The sequence below is a fragment of the Neoarius graeffei genome, chromosome 8, assembly GCF_027579695.1.
Source record: "Neoarius graeffei isolate fNeoGra1 chromosome 8, fNeoGra1.pri, whole genome shotgun sequence".
NCBI classification, from domain to species: domain Eukaryota; kingdom Metazoa; phylum Chordata; class Actinopteri; order Siluriformes; family Ariidae; genus Neoarius; species Neoarius graeffei.
This window is the reverse complement of record NC_083576.1, coordinates 74,690,632-74,716,985: the sequence shown is the minus strand read 5'-3', so window position 1 is coordinate 74,716,985 and position 26,354 is coordinate 74,690,632. Positions and strand designations below refer to the sequence as shown.

Below are 26,354 nucleotides of genomic sequence, written 5' to 3'. Positions count from 1 at the left end.
ATACACAGGTGATTATTTTAAAAAATCGTATAAAAATAATTTATTTCAAACTTCAAAAGTGGCATGCAGATGTAATAACGGCGCAGCGCAGACTTGTGTCACTTATCTACGCCGACTCACATAAAATGCTTTGTTTTGAAATCAATAAAATACATCACAATTCCACCTTACCTTTGAATAGTTTTAGACCAAACTTCATAGCAGCTTTAGCGCTTTTAGGAACAGCATTTTTTCATAATGCGTCACTTATGGTGACAAAGTGATTGGCCGCCATTTTTCCAAGTCGCTTGAGGTGGTTATTGAGAAATAGTCCGAATCTCTCAACCAATCAGCGTGCACAATTTTCTATAAATCACCTCCATATTTATACTAAATTTAGTTAGTATGAGGAAACCAGTTCAGTTTCTTATTGATCACAAAAAAACCACAAAGTCCTCATAGTTAGGTACAGCGCCCTCCATAATTATTGGCACCCCTGGTTAAAAAGTGTTAAAAGCCTTAAAATAAATTCAATTTTTATTGCAGAAGCATAATCTCACACTGAAAATTTTAACCCTTAACTCAAGTGAATTTAAAAAATATATATCCCTGACTAAGAAATAAATATTTTTCATAAAAATCACCTGTTCCACCATTATTGGCACCCATAACTAGCCTGGCAAGCCAGACTAAATGTGAATATTTAGTCTGGTCTCGGTCGTAGACATTTCCGAAGGGTGTGGGTAGGAACAACCCATTGTCTTTCAAACTGTCTCTATGCATATAGGCCAACGCTCTGACCAATCAGCATAACAGTGACTGTGACGTAGTCAGAGCGACAGAAAGCAGTAGGGTTTTCACTTAGCCCCATCCTTTTGGCTACCAGCGGAGCCAGTTGGTAGATCAGACTTTTGCCATAGCCGGTCGGCAAAACAGCGAAAACGTCCTTCTTGAAAAGGAATGAGCGGAGAGCCTCTTCCTGCTCATGTTTCAACGAAAACTCCAAGTCTAATTCTTCTAAAACTGATTCCAAAGCGGAGTCAAACGAGCGCTGTTCAATAGCCATAGCCATCTTTCCTGTTGTGCTTTCTCCAGCGTTGCGCAGCCTTGTCGTCACTCCTGCAAAAGCCCGCCCAAAGAATCCAAACAAAAACCTTGCGTTGTGATTGGCGGGCACAATTTGATGCCCGGGGTGTGTTGTTGATATGATCCGAGGCTAGACCCACTCGTAGGCAAAAATATTTTTTGGCTGCTAGGCGGGTGGATCTAGTTTACTAGGCTAACCCATAACAATTCCTAGAAAATAAATGTAATTGAAGCATTTCTGTCATTTCTACTGTAAAGTTGATCAGAGTATCTAGGAACCTTTAATTAGTAATTCATCACATCCTGTTTCCCTGGGGTATAAATATGATGTGACACAGAGGCCTATTTCTCTTATCCACTCTTCAACATGGGAAAGACAAGAGAACACGCCATTCAAGTAAGGCAGGTGTGTGTCGACCTTCATAAGTCAGGCAACGGCTACAAGAAAATAGCCGCTCGCCTACACCGGCCCATATCTACAGTCAGAGGAATCATCAAGGAGTTTAAAACAACTGGAACAGTGGCAAACAAGCCTGGACGAGGATGCAAGTTTATCTTGCCACCACGCACAGTGAGGAGGATGGTAAGAGAAGTAAAAAGTTCTCCAAAGCTCACTGTTAGAGAATTGCATCAAAGAGTAGCATCTTGGGGGTCACAAAGTCTCCATAACAACCATCAGGCGCTATCTACATGCCAACAAGCTGTTTGGGAGGCATGCACGGAAAAAGCCTTTTCTCACTTACAAGCATAAATGTAAACGTCCGGAGTTCACTAAGCGGTACTGGGACTTCAACTGGGACCGTGTGCTTTGGTCAGATGAGACCAAGATAGAGCTTTTTGGCAACAAACACTCTAATACATCACAAAAGATGAGTATGCGGAAAAGCACCTCATGCGCACTGTGAAGTATGGAGGAGGATCGGTGATGCTGTGGGCCTGTTTCTCTTCCAAAGGCCCCGGGAACCTTGTTAGGGTGCACGGCATCACGAACTCTTTGAAATACCAGGACATTTTAAATCAAAATCTGGTGGCCTCTGCCTGAAAGCTGAAGATGGGTCGTCACTGGGTCTTTCAGCAAGATAATGACCCTAAACATGGGGCCAAATCTACACAAAAATGGTTCACCAGACACAAAATCAAGCTCCTCCCATGGCCATCTCAGTCCCCAGACCTCAACCCAATTGAAAACCTGTGGGGTGAGCTGAAGAGGAGCGTGCATAGGAGAGGACCCAGGACTCTGGATGATTTAGAGAGATTGTGCAAAGAGGAATGGTCGAATATCCCTCTCTCTGTATTCTCCCATCTTGTGAAATGTTATAGGAGAATATTAAGTGCTGTCTTGTTGGCAAAAGGGGGTTGTACAAAGTATTAACATCAGGGGTGCCAATAATTGTGGCACACATGATTTCATGTAAAAGAATTATTTCTTAATGTGGGATTTTTTTCCCCCCCACTGAATAAATGCACTTGAATTAAAGGTCGGATTTTTCTCTTTTTTTGCATTGTTGTCCGATATTATTTTTTTTTTAATGAATTTATTAGAAGCCTAAGAACATATCTTAACGAGGGGTGCCAATAATTGAGGAGGGCGCTGTATTTCAAACAAAACCAAGAAAAACAAACAAGGCATTTTTTTTCCTTGCAATACTTTTTTTTTTTTACATTTTATATTTATTCTTTGAACATTCAACACAGATGTTTACTAACCTTATTCATTCTGATGATAAAGGAATAAAAATACAGATACTTACCTGTTATTTTGTGGATATTGGCATCAGTAGGCCCCGAGAAACAACATTAAATTTGAATCAAAATATCATACTTGCAGCGACATATACGGTTAAACTAGAGTCAATGCACTCATAAAACATACGCAGGCCTTACCTTTCCCATTCTGTGAATAATTCATTTGAAGTAATTATGACACACACACACTTTAAAATCATCTTTAGAGGCTGTCTCACTACTGTTGCGAAAAATAAGAAATAACCTTACAAAACCAACATCTTTGTACAGTTAATAATTTAGAGAAGACAAGAAGTAAGCTGGATCGTATTCATCAGAAATATACACACATTTATTTACAAGTACATTTGCATAGAATTTTGCAACATAAAAATATATAGTAGTAAACAGATTTTCATTTGTATTAGAGGCATTTCAGGGGTTTTTTTTTAAGCTTTTCAATTTAAAGATGTTTTTTTTCTGAATTAAACTTTCAAACTTTGTTTACAGGTAAACATATGTAAATCTATTTACTGTTATTACTTTAATCAAACCAGTAGAACCCACCGCATTGATGCCCTCAGTGTGACCTATTTCATCAGAGACAGGAAGGTGCCATGGCATGACTACTTAATAAATCAACATTAATGCTTCCAAAACCAGATACCTTATTTGAGCTGTATAGCCCAATCAAACATCTCTAACCTCAGCCCAAAATGTACCCACCTCTTGACATCCCACGGACTAATTACATGATTTGAGTGTAGGAAGGAACAGGGAGGTAGGGAATGCCCTTTATAGCACATCGGGGACATTTTAATACACAGATTCAACATTCCCTCTGTCGTTTTTGGCCATCAAGTGAACAAGGACAGACTGGGGAGACTGTAGCCTTACAAAACATTTAATCATGTTACCACCACTGACAGATGGTTGTTGTGCAGCAGATAAAGGACGCAAGTGAGGCCACAGTCTCCTTTTGACCTGAATAGAACATTCCTTGAATTCAGACAGGCATGTAGTGACTCCACTCCAGTACAAAAAGCTCAACAAGAGGCTAATACGCACCAAGAAACGCAAAGACACAGAACACGTTTGCTAATCGGGACGGAATGTGAGACATAGTGAAGAGTGACACTGCTGGACAGGACATGGATTCAAGCGTGAACCAACGAGAGATCAGCCCGAGATGGTGAACAGGACCTCCGTTCACAGCCTGGTCAGACACTAATGATCATCAACCCAGAAAAGGGGTTGCCTCGGCCACGTCTACCTCATCTAAACTCTCTGCCGGGCAACCCCCATACCGGAGGAGATCCCCGAACACGCGGCTTCACGCCCCCCCGAGGGTTCAGATTCAGCAGCTATGACAACACACCCGCTTTTCCTGATCAGCAAGCCCAAGGGCCATTGCTTGCTCCTGACATTTCTATGGAAGCATCACAGTTAATGTCTCTGAATGTTTTTAATAATAGGTTACACAAGAACTTAATGGCTATGGCTGCTCCCTAGAGAGGATCTTGTTCTGTTGGTAGATCACTTGGCATATCTCTTTTAAAAAAAAAAAACACAAAATGGTACAATATGAAGCAGCACAGTCCACTAGCAGGCTGGCTTCCACAGAAAGAATCCCCAGAGCTTTAAAAAAAAAAAAACCCACCCCAAGAACAAGACATGACACTCAATGTGAAGAACTTGTGTTTTTGAGAATAATTCACAAATTTCTTTTCTTTTTAAAAGGGATCAGGAATAACAAGGTGGAAATTAGAAAGGAAAACGGAGACAGAAAGCACAGTTCGGGAAACTTCCTATATAACAGCAGCAACACTGACGAGCCTGGCATAAGCATGGTGGGATTTAGAGCACGTTCCTGAGTATTCCCTCTCTGGCAGTGACTTCCACAGCCATCAAGGGTCCTTACGTTCACTTCCATTCAGATCCACGCCACAGCTAAAAACCATTCATTCACTCGCTCACTCACTCACTCTCTCCTCACGTTCACACACCTTCTCACACTTAACTTAATCTTTCTATCTAGATCGCAATAATATGGGGGTTAAAAGTGGTCATGGACGTCTCAGTGCCTCTACAAAAAAAAAAAAAAAAAAACAGTTTTAATCCAATATTATTAAAATTAGATTTCTTTCAATATTATATGCCTGTACATGCGTATATCCCAACATAGACTCAGTCTGGGCTGTGCCCTCCCCTAAACCGGCAGATAAATGATCATGATGGTCATGATGGTGGTGTCAACGACGACAATGGTGACAATAATAATAATAATGATGATGATGATGATGATGATGATGATGAGCAGCTTGGATCAATTTTTGTGGGCAAAGCAGCAGAGCATAAGCTCTGAGAAAAACAATAATTGCTGGGGGTTCGGGAGGGGTGGCCTTGCATAGGGCACTTGTGACAACAGAGGGTGAGGTTAAAACGTCTGCTCTGGAATAACTGTGTTAAAGGGATGGTCCCAGAATGTGGTAGTGATGCCAAAACCTGTAAGGAGAAAAACAAACATCCAATCAGACGATACACACCACTACACACTTGGAGTCAGCAGAACCCACTTGTGCTTCAAATTAGTTTCAATATGATCCTCAAATTCTCTTCAGTGGAAAAAAAAATGTAATGGTTTTACCAATCTAGAGTTAAATGCAAAAACAACAAGAAGACAGAGTCCTCTATATCCCCGCCCTATATACCAACTATATACCAAGTTTCAAGATATTATTTGTCACATTTTTCAAGTTCTGCTGCAGGAAACCAACTAACTCTTTACACCGACCTCAGCGGCCTATGGCATAAACCCACCAGACCTTTGGTCCAGGTGAACTAAATATTAAAATTTCTCACATTTCTTAGTATCAAAAGGCACAAATACATTACTTAACACATATACCAACTTTCAAGGCCATACCACTCATAGTTTTCAAGTTCTGCTCCAGAAACAAAACCTACCCCCAAGACTAACCTGAGAGACTAAGTCTGAAATTGTTTCCATAGAAACATGAAAAATTAACATTTCTCAAATTTCTTAGTATGAAAAGGCACATCTACATCACCTTGTTAACATGTAGACCAAGTTTCAAATGCGTGTCATGAATAGTTTTGGATATATGCTCCGGAAATGAACATTGCTCTTAGAAACTGTGTCAAAATCTATTTATGCAAAAATTTGAAAAAAAAAAAAAAGGCCTTTTTCAAAAATCCAAACTAGCAAAAGGTACCAGTTCATATGTTGCTTGATTTGTATACAAAGTTTCATGAAGATATCTTCAGTAGTTTTAAAGATATGGCCCGGAAACGAAAACGTGACCGGATGGACGGACAGAACCCATTTCTATATCCCTCGCCAAACTTTGTTTGGGCAGGGGATTTAAAAAATAAAAAAAAAAGTAGGTTAACCTTGGAAAAAAAAGCAAAAGCACAGACATTTAACTTTCAGCAACAGGCCATTTAGTGTGTTTAATTTCACAGATGTTCCTTCATTATCAGAAATTACTAAGCAAAAAAAGATCAGTGTGTGTTTAAATATTATCCAAAAAAAATCCAAAAATAATTAAAAACTTGGAATATGCCTTTTCCTTCATGTCTCAGAATCATGTATGGCATACACTTTAGTTATACAAAATTTATTTGTAAATAATGAATAACTAAATAATTAATTAGTTTAACTTAAGTGCCCAATGCAAGAAACTGCATGATCGCAAAAACACCTAAAAACACACCTCTTCAAGAATATATATATATATATATATATATATATATATATATATATATATATATATATATATGAGTGATTCCACGCTTATGGGTACTGAAATGGGGACATGAACTTATTTTTAAAAATTCACCTAAAACCATTTCTTTTTTTACCATCAGGTCACAAAACATGTAATCTTTAATGAATGATATGTTAAAAGATAACTTTAATTTTCTGAGATGTAATAAAAACATATTTATATGCCAAAGTCAGAACGTAACAGAAGTGTTGTGGACATATATATTCTCAATTTTAACAATGTAGAATTACTTTTTGAAACATAGGAAGGTGATGTTTTAGCAAATATAATTAATAAACATGTGTAGTAGAATAAACATACACATTCTTTCAATAAGATTAACATGGTATATAGCTAGATTGTAATTAATTTGTAACAGACGCGAGATGGACAATCGTAACAGAAGTAATGTAACAGACATCATTTTGGAACTCATAGGCTTGACTTTGGCATATAAATATGTTTTTATTACATCTCAGAAAATTTAAGTTATCTTTTAACATATCATTCATTAAAGATTACATGTTTTGTGACCTGATGGTAAAAAAAGAAATGGTTTTAGGTGAATTTTTAAAAACAAGTTCATGTCCCCATTTCAGTACCCATAAGCGTGGAATCACTCATATATATATATATATATATATATATATTTTTTTTTTTAAATTTATTAATTATTTATTTTTTAATGCTGTATTAACCCTCAGGTTCAGCCACAGGGTTTCAGTTTGATGGCATTTCTAACCCGTCCTAGTGAACTAGAGACGACAAGGCATTTCTGGAAGTCACTCTGGGAAAGGGCTTTAAGCGAGGAACAGTGCTCTCACAATGTTAGGATGAGTTTATCTTCCCATATTAAAAGCACAAGTTCTCCATTTGAGAAAGCCAGAAAGTCTAAATGACATTATCATCATCATTCAAAGAAAGCAGAAAATGCTCATTTATTCCAAAGATATAGAAAAGGGCTTTTGTACCTGCTCTTTGGTGTTCAAAGTGGTGTTTGACGTGGTAAGCCTTCAGGCTGTACAGGTAGGAGCCCTTGCGTGGTGAACCGTAGTGCAAGTAGTAGTGGATCATGTCATAAACAACATAACCACAGAGACCACCGACGAACAGAGATGTACCTAAACCTTCAGGCAGTACCTTGCGGAGAATCACGTAAAATGCCCCAATAACGACTGATGCTATGCCAGGAGGGAACACCAAACGAGAGCCATCGAATGGAGACTGAAGAGAGAGAGAGAGAGAGAGAGAGAGACATGCATCATAATGCTATTAGATATTAGCTAGCTAGTCTAAACAACTCTTCACAAGACTAAGGTGGGGTTTACATTAGACCGTATCAGCGGATCATCAGATTAACGTTTTTAAAACGATTAGTGTGCACACAGCAACACCAATACACGATTCGCGTGCACACAGCAACACCAATACACGGATACGCTCGGCTCCGCAGGCATCCTGCGCTCCAAATCACTCCGCCCTGAACAGCGAGTGCCCTCTGGAGGGTGCGCACTCCGGCCCTGCGCAGCTCACAGAGCGCGCGAGTGAAGTGCACAAGCTGTGATTCGGGACTGAGCCGCTGTGTGTGTGATCCCAGCGCATATCACTTACCACTTGCAAGTGGAAGGATGGCAAGCCTAAAGACAATCATAACTACACAATGGGCAGTATTTGCATCAGTATTTGCAGTATTTTCATACTTTTATACTCTTTAATGAAAGGTGATACAAGGCGGAAGTCCGTGCCGTTTTTCAGCAGTCGCGTCACATGACCAACGCCAGCGAATCAGGAAGGTGGATGTCACAGTGACGTTGTCCAATGACGACGCCAGCTAGAGCTCAGCACAGCGTATCCGCGTATTCTCAATGTTTACACAGCACCGGACCAGACACAATCTGGATTGAATACGTGGATGCTGGCGGATTCCCGTTTCCCGGAGTTTCCAGGCGTTTTAATGTAAACGGACAGTGCATCCGCGAAGAAAACGAGACAGATACGGTCTAATGTAAACTTGGCCTAAGCATTACCAGTAACACCTTTGGGCCTCGGACTCACCTTATGGTGTTGACCATGGAGGAGGAAGTGAAGTGTGATGAGATAATAGTTGTGGGCTGGAGGGCGCATGTGGAACAGGAAGCGATGGATACAGTACTCGAGAAAGGACCAGATGAACATCCCGAGCAGGAAGAGGAATGGGAACCAGTACTTGTGGATCAAAAAGGAGTACTCTGGAGATGCACAGGGGGGGAAAAAAAAAAAAAAAAGATGCTAGCTTTTGAACCATTATCCACTTATATTAGGTGTACACACAACTACTGTTTTAATTACTGAATACATTACCAATTACAAGCACCCTGTCAAACAGACTAGACAGTTAATTGAAATGTTAAATCGCGTAATTAGGTCATTTTAACCTTCATCCTACCAAGTGGGGTCCATCTGGACCCCACACCTATATGTTTGTTTGCCATTTTAAAAATATGTGACATACTGCCTCACCATTTTATGAATTTGTCGGAATTTATGTCTTAATTAAAACACTAAAGCACCGGAAGATCAGCTTTTTGCATTGTGAAGGTATAATTAATTTGTTACTGGGGTCCAACCGGACCCCAGAGTAAAGTTTATCTGTCTTTCATTTTATAATTGAATAGCACACTGAAAGTTAACTTCTTTTATTTCTTTTATGTTCCATAATGAAACTACCAAGGCATTCCTTCTTGGGGTCCGTGTGGACCCCACTGCTGCAATAAGCACAGGCTGCAAAACAAAAGCCCTAAATTATTTTACAATTACTTTTTTGTTTTAAATTCTGTAAGAAAAGACCTAAGTTGTAATCCAGAATGTTTTACAGCTGCATGAGCTGCAAAAATCATGTATATAATGCCAATTTTTTTTTGTGGCGCTATAATTTGCTACATGTATGCTAGTTATTGCAATATTATTGCAATGTTATTGCATTTATAATACATCATTGATATTCAGCCATAGTGGATTTTGTTCTTCAATAAAGTTATGTCTGTTTGCTGCATTGAATTGGTTCTTACTGCATTGATTTCAAGGTATTCCCTCCTGGGGTCCATACGGACCCCGCCTGGTAGTTTGTGTATGTAAAATTGGCTGGTAGGATGAAGGTTAAGTGTGTTCTTTATGCCTTGGGCCCTTTAGTGTATTGCTGTTATTACTACAAGATGTTCTGAACAAAACTTATCTGGTGATTTTGTCTTTATAAGCTTTAAAGAAAAGTATTGGGGTCCAAACGGACCCCACATGGTAAGATTAAGGTGTAAAATAGCATGGTAGGATGAGGGTTAATCATCACAGGAATTTAAGCTGAAGGACATCAGGGTTCACAAATGGTTTAATAGGAATAAAAGAGCAAAACAAACAAGAAAAAAAGCTGAATATTGACAGAGGAGACAGAAGAATTGTATTATTATTATTATTATTATTATTACAGGATAAAGCGGCTAGAGATAATGAGATGAGATATTTTTGTTCATTGTCCCACAGACAACAAGAATTTGAACCAGGCTATAATTTATTTGGTTTTTATTTATTACTAGCAGGTTACCCAGCATTGCCCAGGTTTTGCAAAATTCTGGGTTGCCCCCAGACTTAATTGTCAAATTTGGTGAAGATCCATCAAGAAATGGTGATGTTAACCCAAGACAAACAAAAATCCAAACATCCACCACCCAGGGGCCCACCGGGGACCCCCTGGGGCCCAAATATGGAATTTCTGAGTTCTGCCAAATTGTGGCCATCTCCTGTACCTATGTGGCAAATTTAATGAAGAGAAATGGCAACATTGGCTCAAGACAAATAAACTTTGTCGCTTATTATATAGATGGTACCTTCACTGTCCCAAATTTCATACTGCATGCATTTTTCAACCTGTAACATGTACCAGGTAACAGCAGTGGATTCTTTTATACAATATATGATTTGTATAGAATGCAGCAAAAATAGTTATGCTATAAAACTATATGAACAGTAGGTTAACCTGTTATTACATGAAACTGTCTTGTTCACAAGGTGATAACAGTCAGTTATGCTAATTTTTCTGTTGTTTCAAAATGAAGGAATCCCATTTCTTTCATTCTACTGCTGGTCCAAAGGACAACTCATCAGAACTGGGTAGCACAGTGGAGCAGTGGTTAGCACTGTCACTTCACAGCAAAAAGGTTCTGGGTTCGAACCTCATGGCCAACAGGGGCCTTTCTGTGCAGAGTTTGCATGTTCTCCCCATGTCTGCGTGGGCTTCCTCCAGGTGCTCTGGTTTCCTCCCACAGTCCAAAGACATATGGATTAGTTCAATTGACTACTCTAAATTGCCCAGAGGTGTGAATGTGTACCCACCACCAGATGAGGGTTTGGGTTCTGGTGTGCTATAAACACCCAAGAGATTTTTTATGGAAACTAGTTGTGAGATTTGAAGAATGGCTTCCAAGATCACCAACCCTCAACTATAAGGATGGCGACAGACAGACAGACATGTAGAAATCAGGTTTTCATAATGAATAGATTTTGATAATTGCTTTGGCAAAATACGGTAAAATCTGTTCATGATTTAAATGACAATGGGTGTGGCCTAATACTCTAATGAGCAGTCTGATGAGCATGCTCTAGAAGAGGACTAAAACAAAATTGCTGCAAGAGCAGGTATATTTTACCCTTGTGTGCACGAGTCCATTAGAAAATATTGTGTACAGTGGTGCTTGAAAGTTTGTGAACCCTTTAGAATTTTCTATATTTCTGCATAAATGTGACCTAAAACATCATCAGATTTTCACACAAGTCCTAAAAGTAGATAAAAGAGAACCCAGTTAAATAAATGAGACAAAAATATTATACTTGCTCATTTATTTATTGAGGAAAATGATCCAATATTACATATCTGTGAGTGGCAAAAGTATGTGAACCTCTAGGATTAGCAGTTAATTTGAAGGTGAAATTAGAGTCAGGTGTTTTCAATCAATGGGATGATAATCAGGTGTGAGTGGGCACCTTGTTTTATTTAAAGAACAGGGATCTATCAAAGTCTGATCTTCACAACACATGTTTGTGGAAGTGTATCATGGCACGAACAAAGGAGATTTCTGAGGACCTCAGAAAAAGTGTTGTCGATGCACATCAGGCTGGAAAAGGTTACAAAACCATCTCTAAAGACTTTGGACTCCACCAATCCACAGACAGATTGTGTACAAATGGAGGAAATTCAAGACCATTGTTACCCTCCCTAGGAGTGGTCGACCAACAAAGATCACTCCAAGAGCAAGGTGTGTAATAGTCGGCGAGGTCACAAAGGACCCCAGGGTAACTTCTAAACAACTGAAGGCCTCTCTCACATTGACTAATGTTAATGTTCATGAGTCCACCATCAGGAGAACACTGAACAACAAATGGTGTGCATGGCAGGGTTGCAAGGAGAAAGCCACTGCTCTCCAAAAAGAACATTAGTAAACTGCAGACGAGCAGCAAAGATCACGTGGGCAAGCCAGAAGGCTATTGAAAAATGTTTTGTGGATAGGTTAGACCAAAATAGAACTTTTTTGGTTTAAATGAGAAGCATTATGTTTGGAGAAAGGAAAACACTGTATTCCAGCATAAGAACCTTATCCCATCTGTGAAACACGGTGGTGGTAGTAGTAGTATCACAGTTTGGGCCTGTTTTGCTGCATCTGGGCCAGGACGGCTTGCCATCATTGATGGAACAATGAATTCTGAATGATACTAGCAAATTCTAAAGGAAAATGTCAGGACATCTGTTCATGAACTGAATCTCAAGAGAAGGTGGGTCATGCAGCAAAACAACGACCCTAAGCACACAGGTCGTTCTACCAAAGAATGGTTAAAGAAGAATAAAGTTAATGTTTTGGAATGGCCAAGTCAAAGTCCTGACCTTAATCCAATGGAAACGTTGTGGAAGGACCTGAAGCGAGCAGTTCATGTGAGGAAACCCACCAACATCCCAGAGTTGAAGCTGTTCTATACGGAGGAATGGGCTAAAATTCCTCTAAGCCGGTGTGCAGGACGAATCAACAGTTACCGGAAACGTTTAGTTGCAGTTATTGCTGCACAAAGGGGGGGTGTCACACCAGATACTGAAAGCAAAGGTTCACATACTTTTGCCATTCACAGATATGTAATATTGGATCATTTTCCTCAATAAATAAATGACCAAGTATAATATTTTTGTCTAATTTTCTTGCCTGTGTTTACCTGACAACCTGTGTTTACCTAACAACCTGTGTTTTCTCTCCCTCTCCTCCCCCCAAATCTGTCCCTCTGTGTTACATGTTGGTCCTAGGATCGAGATGCTGACCTCTTCTGCTCGTCGGATCTGCCTGATCCATCCTGGTGCCCTGTATCTGGTTGGAGTCTCATCGCATCGCTCCTGTGGAGGATGGCCCCATGAGGACAGTTGAAAGTCACACTTGGAGGACGCTCTGGACTCTTACAGTAATGCTTTTATGGCTGAGGACTACAGTTGACTTGCTAACTTTAGGAATGCAGTTGTCATGAACAGTTTTGCACTCAAGTTTCCATCAATGAAGAGTTTATAACCTCAACAAAACTGACTTCTTCTTAAAACTGTTAATGTTATAGTCATGCTGTCTGTTGTTGCCCAAATGAGGATGGGTTCCCTTTTGAGTCTGGTTCCTCTCGAGGTTTCTTCCTCATGTCGTCTGAGGGAGTTTTTCCTTGCCACCGTCACCACAGGCTTGCTCATTGGGGATAGATTAGGGATAAAATTAGCTCATGTTTTAAGTCGTTCAAATTGTGTAAAGCTGCTTTGTGACAATGTTTATTGTTAAAAGCGCTATACAAATAAACTTGACTCATTTGTTTAACTGGGTTCTCTTTATCTACTTTTAGGACTTGTGTGAAAATCTAATGATGTTTTAGGTGATATTTATGCAGAAATATAAAAAATTCTAAAGGGTTCACAAACTTTCAAGCACCACTATACAGGTGTAAATGAATACAACAAGAAGGAGTGGGAGGGAGTGGTCAAGCTTTCTGCAGGAGCTGGTGCGACCGGTTAAACGTTCTGGGGAAGCTGGAAAGATTGGTCAAATGTTCTGCAGGAATGGAGGGATGGCTCAAGCTTTGCAGGAGCCGTCAGGATTGGTCAAAAACTTTGAGGAAGTTGGATAGGTCAAAACTTCTGGGGACGCTGGCAGGATTGACCAAACCTCCTGAGGACATCGTCAGGATTGATCCCAGTTTCTGGGTAAGTTGTCGGGATCGGTCAAACCTTCTCGAGGCAGTCATCGGGATTGGTCAAACCTCCTTGAGGCAGTCGTCGGGATTGGTCAAACCTTCTCGAGGAAGTCGTCGGAATTGGTCAAACCTTCTCGAGGCAGTCGTTGGGATTGGTCAAACCTTCTCGAGGAAGTTGTCGGAATTGGTCAAACCTCCTTGAGGCAGTCGTCGGGATTGGTCAAACCTTCTCGAGGAAGTCGTCGGGATTGGTCAAACCTTCCGAGGAAGTTGTCAGGATTGGCCAAACCTTCTTGAGGAAGTCATCGGGATTGGCCAAACCTTCTCGAGGAAGTCGTCAGAATTGGTGAAACCTTCTCGAGGAAGTCGTCGGAACTGGTCAAACCTCCTTGAGGAAGTCGTCGGAATTGGTCATACCTACTTGAGGCAGTCGTCGGAATTGGTCAAACCTTCTTGAGGAAGTCGTCGGAATTGGTCAAACCTCCTTGAGGAAGTCGTCGGAATTGGTCATACCTCCTTGAGGCAGTCGTCAGAATTGGTCAAACCTCCTTGAGGCAGTCGTCGGGATTGGTCAAACCTTCTCGAGGAAGTCGTCGGGATTGGTCAAACCTTCCGAGGAAGTCGTCGGGATTGGTCAAACCTTCCGAGGAAGTCGTCGGGATTGGCCAAACCTTCCGAGGAAGTCGTCGGGATTGGCCAAACCTTCTTGAGGAAGTCGTCGGGATTAGCCAAACCTTCTGAGGAAGTCGTCGGAATTGGTCAAACCTTCTCGAGGAAGTCATCGGAATTGGTCAAACCTTCTCGAGGAAGTCGTCGGAATTGGTCAAACCTCCTTGAGGCAGTCATCGGGATTGGTCAAACCTCCTTGAGGCAGTCGTCGGGATTGGTCAAACCTTCTCGAGGAAGTCGTCGGGATTGGTCAAACCTTCCGAGGAAGTCGTCGGGATTGGCCAAACCTTCTTGAGGAAGTATCGGGAGTGGTCAAACTTACAGGAGTGGGTGGGGATTGATCAAACTCTGCTGGAGCGGTTGGGATTGGTCAAACTCTGCAGGAATGGGCGGAATTTGCCCATGTTTCTGTGATCGCTTGGAAGGATTAATCAAAATCTGTGGAAGCTGGTGGGATTGGTCAAACATTTTGTGAGAGCAGGCAGCATTAATCAAACTCTGTCAGAATTGGCAGTACTGGTCAAACTTTCTGTGAGAGCAGGCACGATTGGTCAAGAGTTTTTAAGGAGGGAATGGGCAAGATTGGTCAGAATAACGTCTGGAGCAGGAGTAGGTTACACACACACGTGCACGCGCCTCTACATTGGAAACTTACCAAACAGAAAGGAATTATCATTAGATCAGGGATTTGTATACCCTGAGGCTTTGAGATACTTCAGCCAAGAACAATGTTTTCAATTCCATCCTTTCTGAGACACTACCCTGACTGACAGTGCTCATATGTAGATCTCAAGCATGTTGACTAAAGCTGATTAAATGTTGCTTCAATGGAACATAACATACTTTAAGAGGACTGCTGCCAACATGAATATAATATTTATGAAAAGGAATGCAATACTGAATACTATAAGCTGATGTCTGATGCGCATGTTCCCAGTGTTTCATACTGGATCCAGTATGAGGGTTGGATAGCTAGAGTGTGCAGGTTGTTTGTATGGTTATGGGTGTTACCTGATGTAATACACAGTCTAGTGCTTCCTTGTGCCAACAAGCTGTAGCAGTACCAGCTCAGGTAAATAACCAGAGGCATCCAAACAGCTGGCACCATGTACCTACACACCAACAGGAAGAATGAAGTAAATATAAAGCATGTCTGGAAAAATACACTCAAATTTCATGACTGATTAAAAAAAATTAAGTAGTTAAATACAAAACAAAATATCTTCGGATTTGATTGATTGCAAGCGCCAAATTTAGTCACCTATAAAACGTGCAATAATGTGTTTGAGTGTGTAAATATTTTATCGAGCATTTGTACCATGGGGTCTTGGTGTTGGCTTCAAAGAAGTCAGACTCAAAGAGACGAATGGGTCGATCGACGGGCTGATGGACCCAGGCGTCATATTTCTCTCCCAAATATCCCACCTGCCAGGCAAGGGGCTTCCTCCAGTCCACCAGATCCTGCACACACATAGCACTTAGCCACAATACACTTTCTCTCTCTCTCAAACTTCAGACACCAAACCTGTTCTATTTGAGGAAATGAAGCATTGTGTACCTTTCATTATTAGTCAAACACTTCTCTTAAAAAGACTTTAGAACTGGTACTAAAGTACTCTTGTGAAAGGCTTCCTGGTCGTTTTGCCCAGATCTGGCATAGATGAATACACACGCATACGCATGACTATGAGGGATTAGAAAAACCACTTCAAGAATACTGAATAGAAATATATGAGAAAAAAGTCCATAACACCAAACATGACTGTTGTATGCACATATCCCACCCCTCTCCCCAAAAAGCCAATCTGCTGCTGCACTGGGAACCAGAATGACAGTTGCATATGCATCGTAGAAGTACAATCCTAGGTCCAAAAAAAAGTTGGGATGCTATGCAAACTGCAAATGAAAACATAATGCGATGATTTGCAAATCATGGAAACCCTATGTTTCATTGAAAATAGAGACAACATATCAAATGTTGAAAGTGAGAAAATTTTTATTTATTTATTTATTTATTTATTTATTTATTTTTGTTATACTCATTTTGAATTTAGTGCCAGCAACATGTTTCAAAACTAAAAAAAAAAGGTGGGACAAGGGCAAAAAAAAGACTGGAAAAGTTGTGTAAGGCTAAAAAAAAAAAAAAACCTAATTTGGTTAATTGACAGGTCAGTAAGATGATTGGGTATAAAAAGAGCATCCCAGAGAGGCGGAGTCTCTCAGAAGTAAAGATGGGGAGGGGTTCACTGCTCTGTGAAAGACTGCGTGAGCAAACAGTGCAACAATTTAAGAATAACGTTCCTCAATGTAAAATTGTAAAGAATTTGGGGAGCATATCACCTAAGAAATGTCAAATGTTTCAAAGCAAAATTTAAAGAAACCAAGGACGCGAACCAAAGAAGTGGCTGTGGCCAAATAACCTGCGCATCACGTGACACATTGCTCCTTTGCGCATGCGAGTCAGTTTAGGAGCATTATCTGTTTGGACTAACGTCAGATATAAGCCACATTGAAAATAAAGTGTGAACAGCTTAACAAAAAAAAACATTTAAAAAAATTAAAAGAAATCGAATTTGGACAGTAAATCAGATTTGGGCCACTTTTGCCTGTGAACGTAGCCTTTGATTCATTTCTATTTGAGCCATTCTGAGAAAACCTGTCCAATCTCGCTGCAGATGAATTCTGGCAAAAGAATATAAAAACAAACAATAAAAAAAAAGTTAAATGAAAAAGTAGGGTTTTACCCAAATTGTTTTTCTGCCGAAAACATCTGCTCTTTAAGAAACCATAAATATATTTCACTATGAGGAAATGGTTTTATCGAATTGCCTTGGCTATCCATGCTTCTTTTTTTTTTTTTTAAGAAAGTACTAATGTAAGTGCTTCAGGAAAAGGTTAGTCTTTTAGCCATTGTTTGAAGACGGCCAGTAACTCAGTTGTTTGGACATCTACGGGAAGCTCATTCTACCACCTAGGCATCAGAACAGAAGAGTCATGATGTAAGCCTTCCTTGTATCTTGAGAGATGGTGGGACCAGTCGAGCAGTGCTAGAGGATCAGAGGGAGAGTGGTGAAGTGCAGGGTGTGATAAGTCTGTCTGTGAAGGTTCTCAGTCATCCAAGTCATCGTAATCCGTAGGTGCTAAAGGCGGCAACTGGACTTGCTTGAAATCCTTGAAGACGTTTCACCTCCCATCACCTCAGTTCTGTCGGACTAGTGGGGAGTTCCAGGTATTTATCCTCTAGTGGACCAAAAGCAACTTTAAGGAGAGTTGTTGAGGTCACATGGGTCATTGCTATGCTGAAAGGATCAAAAACAGCCTTTCAGCCAACGATCCGGCGTCAGTGTGGAAAGGTCTGAAGAATATCACCAGTTACAGGAGACCATCCCCCAACACTGCAATGAACCATCAACTGGCTGACGAGTTGAATGTGTTCTACTGGAGATTTGACACATTCACACCTCTCCCTCCCTCAGACATTAAAGATCCATTTATACCCCCTGCTATTCTGCCTCCTCTCGCCTCTGACCCCAGAACCAGCACTCAAGATCTGTGAAGAGGATGTTTGTCAGCTTTTTCGCAGACAGAAGATCAGGAAGGCACCCAGCCCAGATGGTGTGTCACCCTCCTGTCTGAAGGTCTGTGCTGATCAGCTGGCCCCCATCTTCACCCAGATCTTCAATAGATCCCTGGAGCTGTGTGAAGTCCCCTCATGCTTCAAATGCTCCACAATAATCCCGGTTCCCAAGAAAACCACCATCACAGGACTGAATGACTACAGGCCTGTAGCCCTGTGTTGTCCTTCAGGTGTGACATCACAGACCCCCTGCTGGACCCCCTGTAGTTTGCCTACCGGGCAAACAGGTCAGCGGATGATGCAATCAATATGGGACTGCACTACATCCTGCAACACCTCGGCTCTGCAGGGACGTATGCCAGGATCCTGTTCGTGGACTTCAGTTCGGCGTTCAACACCATCGTTCCAGACATCCTCCACACCAAGCTCACCCAGCTCACTGTGCCCTCCTCCACCTGTCAGTGGATTATAAACTTCCTGACTGACAGGAAGCAGCAGGTGAGGCTGGGGAGCATCACATCCAGCACCCGGACTATCAGCACTGGCGCCCCCCAGGGGTCTGTGCTCTCCCCACTGCTATTCTCCCTTTACACCAGCAACTGCACCTCAAGAGACCCATCTGTTAAACTCCTGAAATTTGCAGACGACACAACGGTCATCAGCCTCATCCGAGACGGTGACGAGTCTGCATACAGACGGGAGGTTGAACAGCTGGTTTGTTGGTGCGGTCAGAACAATCTGGAGCTGAACACACTCAAAACTATGGAGATGACAGTGGACTTTAGGAGGAGCCCCCCCACCCTGCCGCCCATCACCATCAACACTGTGACTGCTGTTGAAACCTTCAGGTTTCTGGGCTCCACAATCTCCCGGGACCTGAAGTGGGAGACCAACACAGTCACCATCATCAAAAAGGCCCAGCAGAGGTTGTACTTTCTGCGCCAGCTCAGGAAGCTCAACCTGTCTAAGGAGCTGCTGACAATTGTCATTCAGTCTGTTCTCAGCTCTGCCATCATTCAGTCTGTTCTCTGCTCTTCCATCACTGTTTGGTTTGGATCGGTCACCAAGCAGGACAAGAACAGATTGCAACGGACAATAAGGTCTGCAGAGAAAATTATTGGTGTCAGCCTGCCCTCCATCCAAGACCTGTACCTGTCCAGAGTCAGGAAACGGGCAGGTAACATCTCTGCAGACCCATCACACCCTGATCACAAATTGTTTAAACTTCGCCCCTCTGGGAGACGCTACAGATCACTGTACGCAAAAACAACCAGACAAGAATAGTTTTTTCCCCTCAGGCTGTCTCTGTGATGAACAGCTAAAACTGGACTCAAATATCAGTAACATCAGCTGTGAAATATGTGCACACTCATATCGTCATTCTGTGCACACTGTATATTTATATTTACCAAGTCATCCTTGCACTATGCACCATTTTGCACCAAAAGATTCTACATGTACACAGCTTTTTTGTTTTGTTTTTTGTCTACGCTTTTTTTTTTAAATCTGTTTGTACTAAGAGAGCTAAGTGAAACCGGAGTCAAATTCCTCATGTGTGTTCACATACCTGGCAATAAAAGTGATTCTGATTCTGATGGGTCTCAGCCATCCTGTAGGTTATTACACATCCACACCAAGACTCAACTGACTTCAATGATTCACATGATGGCAGAGAGAGCCAACGACCCACAGATCACCCTAACAACTCTCTTGGCTGCTAACACCATTCACACTTGGCCTCCAGTGACCCCAACAACCTACAGGATGGCTGAGAGGGTCAATGACCCATGTGACCTCAACGACACTCCTTAGGGTGACTGAATGCTTCGTGGTACAACAAGCTTCCGATATGGAAAAGTCTGAAAGTCTCCATTTAGTAGAGAACCTGGGTTAGATATACATGCACATTATTTAGGAGAGGATAACTCAACTGTTATAGGCTAATTTGACCCCAAGGAATAACTTGGGATGTGTGCCAAAATCGCTATCTGGGACAAACAACCTGAAAATTACCAATCCAAGATGGCTGTCTGTCTTACGGTATTATTATTATTATTATTATTATTATCATCATCGTGTTACTCTTCACATTCCTGACCCTGGTTTATGTGACACAAACAGTAATAATGTGATGTTAAAAGTTGTATTGTTGGCTGTTAAACATTTAGGCTCTCAAGATATTGCTGCCTACTAAAGTTTTGTTTTGTATTTTTCACTTTAAGTTAATGTTCCATTGATCATAATAGTATGATTGAAAATACAATTTCTTTATATTAATCAAATGCTTGCTTTCTTATACTTTCCTAAATTACATGCATAAGTCTCCCAATTCCATGATTTCCTGTTTGAGGTAGGGTTATTCTGTTTTTCCTCATGTTTTCTGTGAAACTGCAATTTTGGCCAATTTTTGTTTTGTTTTTTTACCTTGCCCTTGACCATAGCTTGTTCCCTTTTCCTTCAATCATGAAAATGAGGTCACTAATGGATTCCTCATACCCAAAAACCCATAAAATGAGGTATTGCACATACTTCTGTGGTGAGTGGTTCAAAAATTGATATTTTCAATATGGCTAGCAGCAGCCATCTTGGATTGGTAATTTTCAGCCTGGTCACCCCGGATAGCAATTTTGGCACACATCCCAAGTTGTTCCTTGGGTTCAAATTAGCCTATAACAGTTGAATTATCCTCTCCTAAATTATGCACATGTACCATGAGTTGGCCTAGTGGTTAGCATGTCCGCCTCTTGACCGGGAGATTGCGAGTTCTATTCACGGTTGGGTCATACCAAAGACCATCATAAAAATGGTACCTACTGCTGTCTGGCAAGGCCCGCTGCAATACAGATGCGAGTGGGGAGTCAAACTCTTGTGGTTACCAGAGGACTAGCCCCCCACTGTAACCCTAGCTATGTAATAGGTGAGAGGCTGAGGGCTATGGAAACAGAGATCAGTGCTGCCTGATGTGCCACATGGCATGTGAAGGGACTTTGAAATTATGTGCATACATATCTAACCCAGGTCCCTCTACTAAATGGAGGCTTTCAGACTTTTTCATATCGGAAGTTTGTTGTACCACGAAACATTCAGAACACTGAAGCTGAGAGACAAACATGCTCAGATCAGCAAAGGCCATGTCAAAAGTGCTCAACAGTCAATGGCATGATCTTTGTGTGGTCATGGCATGAGAGAACTTTGGGAGCTTAGCTCATGAACTGGTTGAAAAGCAGCAGCCTGATGCTCCACAGAGGAGTTATAAAATATGCAAAAAGTGAGAGTTGCAATAGTGAATCCTGAAAATCACAACTTGAGCAGCTTCTATAGTTTGAGAAGCTGAGATTTTCATCTAGAAGTGCACGGCGTTTTGCAGCTAGGGTTTGAGAGAGAGTGTTGATGGTGACTGACCGGTCCAGCTTCACTAGGGAGTAAATCAGTCCTGTAATGCTATGGTTTATGTTTTGGTTTCTATATCCAGTAAATCAGAAAGACAGCCATACATGTTCTCCGTGACACGGGACATGGTTAGAAGAAAACTGAAGTGAAATTGTGCATCATCAGAGAAGCAGTAGTAAGAGAAGCCATGTGACCTGATCACAGAGTTCAGTGCACAATGCAATGATGCTGTGTATTTAAACCCGTCTCCAGTCCACACTGCGTACTTATCCCGATCTTAATTCGGTTTTATTTCTATAGCACTAGCAATGGACATTGCTACAGAACAGCTTTACAGAAATCCAGATTCCTAATGAGCAAACCAAGACGTGACTGGTGTCAAGGACAAACATGAGATTGAAACTGTGACAGGAACTAGAACAAAAAGGGAACCCATCCTCTTCAGGTGACGCCAGAGATACATCAATCCAATGCACAGTTGTAAACAGACAGACATGTCTCGAATCCACACTGAATTATACAGGCCTTTATTGTGCTGCAGGTGTAATGTCCGTTATTATTGTTCCTGAGGTTTTAAATTTCTGGGTTCATCAGTTATTTAGGTGTTTGCTGGTGAAAAATAAGGGACCAGACTCAGTACACAGGATTACGTAACAATGTTTTGGTATAGACAGTTGTAAGGTCAGCGCCCTGTAGAGTCATAACCCCATCTCTCTCTCGCTCTCTCTCTACTTTCAGCCACTCAACCCCTAAAAAGCAACAGTGGCATGGTTGACCTATTTGGCACAGCCACCTGTAGCCCACCAATTGAGTCCCTGTTGTGGGTGTGGTTTGTTTATACATACATACAAACAAAATATATTTATACAGTTCCAGCTTGGGGTCAGAGCTCATCAGTGGCTACGCCACATTTCTAGTGTTCTTATAAAGAACATGGAGTAATATCTGGTCCTGGCGTGGGCAAGTTATACATGAACACAGATTTTGAGATATTTTCTTGCTTGGGGGAGAATGCAGAAAAAGACTTCCAAAAAGAGAAAGGACTCAAAACTCTATCAAATGGCCTGCTATATACATATACAGTGGCATGCAAAAGTTTGGGCACCCTTACTGAAAATGTCTGTTACTGTGAATAGTTAAGTGAACAGAAGATGAACTGATCACCAAAGTTTGGGCACCCCAATACATTTGAGTTCTCAGGTAACTTTTACCAAGGTTCCAGACCTTAATTAGCTTATTGAGCTGTGGCTTGTTCAAATTCTTCATTAGGAAAGGTCAGATGATGCAGATTTCAAAGCTGTATAAATTCTCTGACTCCTCAAACTTGTCCCTAAAATCAACAGCCATGGGCTCCTCTAAACAACTCCCTTGCATTCTGAAAAATAAAATAATTGAATCTCACAAAGTAGGAGAAGGCTACAAGAACGTAGCAAAGTGTTTTCAGGTAGCTGTTTCCTCAGATTGTAATGTTATCAAGAAATGGCAGTTAATAGAAACAGTGGAGATCAAGGTGAGGTCTGGAAGATGAAGAAAACTTTCTGAAAGAACTGCTCGTTGGATTGCTAGAAAGGCAAATAAAAACCCCTGTTTGACTGCAAAAGACCTTCAGAAAGATTTAGCAGACCCTGGAGTGGTGGTGCGCTGTTCTACTATGCAGCGACACCTGAACAAATATGACCTTCATGGGAGAGTCATCAGAAGAAAACCTTTCCTGCATCCTAGCCACAAAATTCAGCATCTGAAGTTTACAAATTAACATCTAAATAAGCCTGATGCATTTTGGAAACAAGTCCTGTGGACTGATGAAATCAAAATAGAACTTTTTGGCCGCAACGTGCAAAGGCATGTTTGGAGAAAAAAGGGTGCCAAATTCCAGGAAAAGAACACCTCTCCAACTCTGAAGCATGGGTGTGGATCGATCATGCTTTGGGGTTGTGTTGCAGCCAGTGGCACAGGGCACATTTCATTGGTCGAGGGAAGCACGGATTCGAATAAATACCAGCAAACTCTGGAAGCAAACATCACACCATCTGTAAAAAAGTTGAAGTTAAAAAGAGGACGGGTCCTACAATAAGACGACAATCCAAAAACACCTCAAAATCTACAATGGAATACCTCAAGAGGCACAAGCTGAAGGTTTTGCCCTGGCCCTCACAGTCCCCTGACCTAAACATCATTGAAAATCTGTGGATAGATCTCAAAAGAGCAGTGCATGCAAGACAGCCCAAGAAACTTGTAGAACTGGAAGCCTTTTGCAAGGACAAATGAGTGAAAATCCCCCAGGTAAGAACTGAAAGATTATTAGCTGGCTACAAAAAGTGTTTACAAGCTGTGATACTTGCCAAAGGGGGTGTTACTAGGTACTAACCATGCAGGGTGCCCAAACTTTTGCTTCAGGCCTTTTTCCTTTTTTGTCATTTTGAAAATGTAAAAGATGAAAATAAAAAATTGTTTTTGCTTAAAATATAAAGAGAATGAGTCATCTTTAACTTTATGCCTTTTGGAGATCATTTCATCTTCAACTTGCTTAACTGTTCACAATAACAGCAATTTTGACCGGGGTGCCCAAACTTTTGCATACCACCGTAACAAACTTAAACACCACCTCTCATTTTTATTTTCATTATATGCCAAAATTGTATTTCTCTTATTACATGTAAATTATTCTTTGGTTTTTGTTTGTTTGCAATATCTTTTTTTTTTTTTAAACGCTTCTGTGTCTGCGAGGTTTCTGTTGCTATCAAACAAAACCCAAAACCCTCATTACCTCAACCAGCTTTGTTAGAGGAGGTTATGTTTTCGCCTCTGTTGTTTGTTTGTCTGTTCCCAACATAACTCAAAGTACTGTACTGAACGGATTTTGATGAATTTTTATGGAACGGTGAGCCATGGGTCAAGGAACAATTGATTAGATTTTGATTACCTAACAACCTGTGTTTACCTAACAACCTGTGTTTTCTCTCCCTCTCCTCCCCCCAAATCTGTCCCTCTGAGTTACATGTTGGTCCTGGGATCGAGATGCTGACCTCTTCTGCTCCTCGGACCTGCCTGATCCATCCTGGTGCCTTGTGTCTGGTTGGAGTCTCATCGCATCGCTCCTGTAGAGGACGGCCCCATGAGGACAGTTGAAAGTCACACTTGGAGGACGCTCTGGACACTTACAGTAATGCTTTTATAGCTGAGGACTACAGTTGACTTGCTAACTTTAGGACTGCAGTTGTCATGAACAGTTTTGCACTCAAGTTTCCATCAATGAAGAGTTTATAACCTCAACAAAACTGACTTCTTGTTAAAACTGTTAATGTTATAGTCAGGCTGTCTGTTGTTGCCCAAATGAGGATGGGTTCCCTTTTGAGTCTGGTTCCTCTCGAGGTTTCTTCCTCATGTCGTCTGAGGGAGTTTTTCCTTGCCACCGTAGCCACAGGCTTGCTCATTGGGGATAGAATAGGGATAAAATTAGCTCATGTTTTAAGTCATTCAAATTGTGTAAAGCTGCTTTGCGACAATGTTTATTGTTAAAAGCGCTATACAAATAAACTTGACTTGATGCAAATCCAGATATGTATGCAGATCCAGGATTTTTTTTTTTTGGTCTGTTCCCAACATAGCTCAAAAAGTAGTGAATGGATTTGGATGAAATTTGGTGTACTGCTTTAGTATTATCCTAAGTTCAAGTGATTTGATTATGATGTTGATAATATGCAGCTTGGTGGAGGTATGCTCTCTACCAAGTGCCCTTCCAGCTTATGTACCGTTTCCAATCTCTACTGTGTATATCACATAGACCATTATCCTTTGTAAATCAGATTGTACAGGCAAATTAATGTTCTACACTTGGAAAAAACATATGGTGAACTGACTACCAATTTTGCCTTAGTGGACAAAGTTAGAATCTACCTAAACTAGGTGTACATGTGCTGAGGTAGAGTTACATTAACTAGTTCATTTTAACCACAGACTGACTTCCAGAAATCTAAGAACATCAGAATGAGGGAATGAGGGTTCCTTACCCCTTCGGTTTGGGTTATACTTTGTGATTCAGAGAGTGGGTCTATGAGTAAGGATTCCATACAGAAACCATTTTTACATTCGGTCCTTCACAACCTAACTACACATTGTGTGCATCTACGCTGCTATGCATCCACAGGCATTCAGGCAAATGCTGATTGGTTGGCAGGGAGGTGTGTTGCATCCCTTCTGTGGGTTTTAATTAAGGATTTCGGAGAAGTAGTAAATTGCTCCAAATATAGTACATGGATTTCACGTAAAATCATAGCAGATGAGCTCTCACAGAAGTATAAAATCAGCCCTTACTCACTCAGGCCCTCATCCAATCTCCAAACCCATCAACTTACTCCCTCATTTCTTTACGGTCTCACTCTCATACTCACACAGACACACACTTACTGTTTCATCATCGACTTTGCTGCATTTGTTGATGGCTGAAGCTTCTTCTGTACCATCTGGAGCTTCTGGCTTGTTTCCCCGCTGTCTTAGTGTCTGAAACACACACACACACACACACACACATCAGTATCTTAAGGACCACATTAAGAGGCTGTCCACACGGCAACGGATTCAGGTGAATCTGATAAAATTGTTTATCGTTTCGGCCTGGCGTCCACACGGCACCAGCGTTTTGGGTGCCCCAAAACGAGAACGGGTTCCAGAGTGGAAAAATCTGGCAATGGCGCCGTTGCGAAGTCGTCTGGATGAGTAGAACGGATTTGTTTACGATGACGTCACAACCACATGACTAGAACAAGCAGCACTCTCGCTGTTTTGTATGAACCACTGCATTGCATTCACTTTTGTATACAGCTTTTCTTTTAAATAAACAAGTAACTGAACCATTTCTTGAATTTCTTTTTTTTTTTATTGGATAAGACTGCTTTTCAAAATGTTCA

General features: G+C 41.2%; 1 protein-coding gene across 1 annotated transcript in view; it reads right to left on the bottom strand.

Annotated features, from left to right (window-relative positions):
- Positions 1 to 3,120: 3,120 nt before the first annotated feature.
- Positions 3,121 to 26,354, bottom strand: part of fa2h (fatty acid 2-hydroxylase) — an 82,109-nt gene continuing 58,875 nt past the window's right edge. The window contains exons 2-7 of the mRNA XM_060928244.1: positions 25,855 to 25,947; positions 15,799 to 15,941; positions 15,492 to 15,592; positions 8,637 to 8,809; positions 7,553 to 7,805; positions 3,121 to 5,295 (exon numbers count right to left, since the gene is read on the bottom strand). Coding sequence (XP_060784227.1) covers positions 5,228 to 5,295; positions 7,553 to 7,805; positions 8,637 to 8,809; positions 15,492 to 15,592; positions 15,799 to 15,941; positions 25,855 to 25,947 — 831 coding nt within the window. The 3' untranslated portion in view covers positions 3,121 to 5,227. The remainder of the gene's footprint in view (positions 5,296 to 7,552; positions 7,806 to 8,636; positions 8,810 to 15,491; positions 15,593 to 15,798; positions 15,942 to 25,854; positions 25,948 to 26,354) is intronic.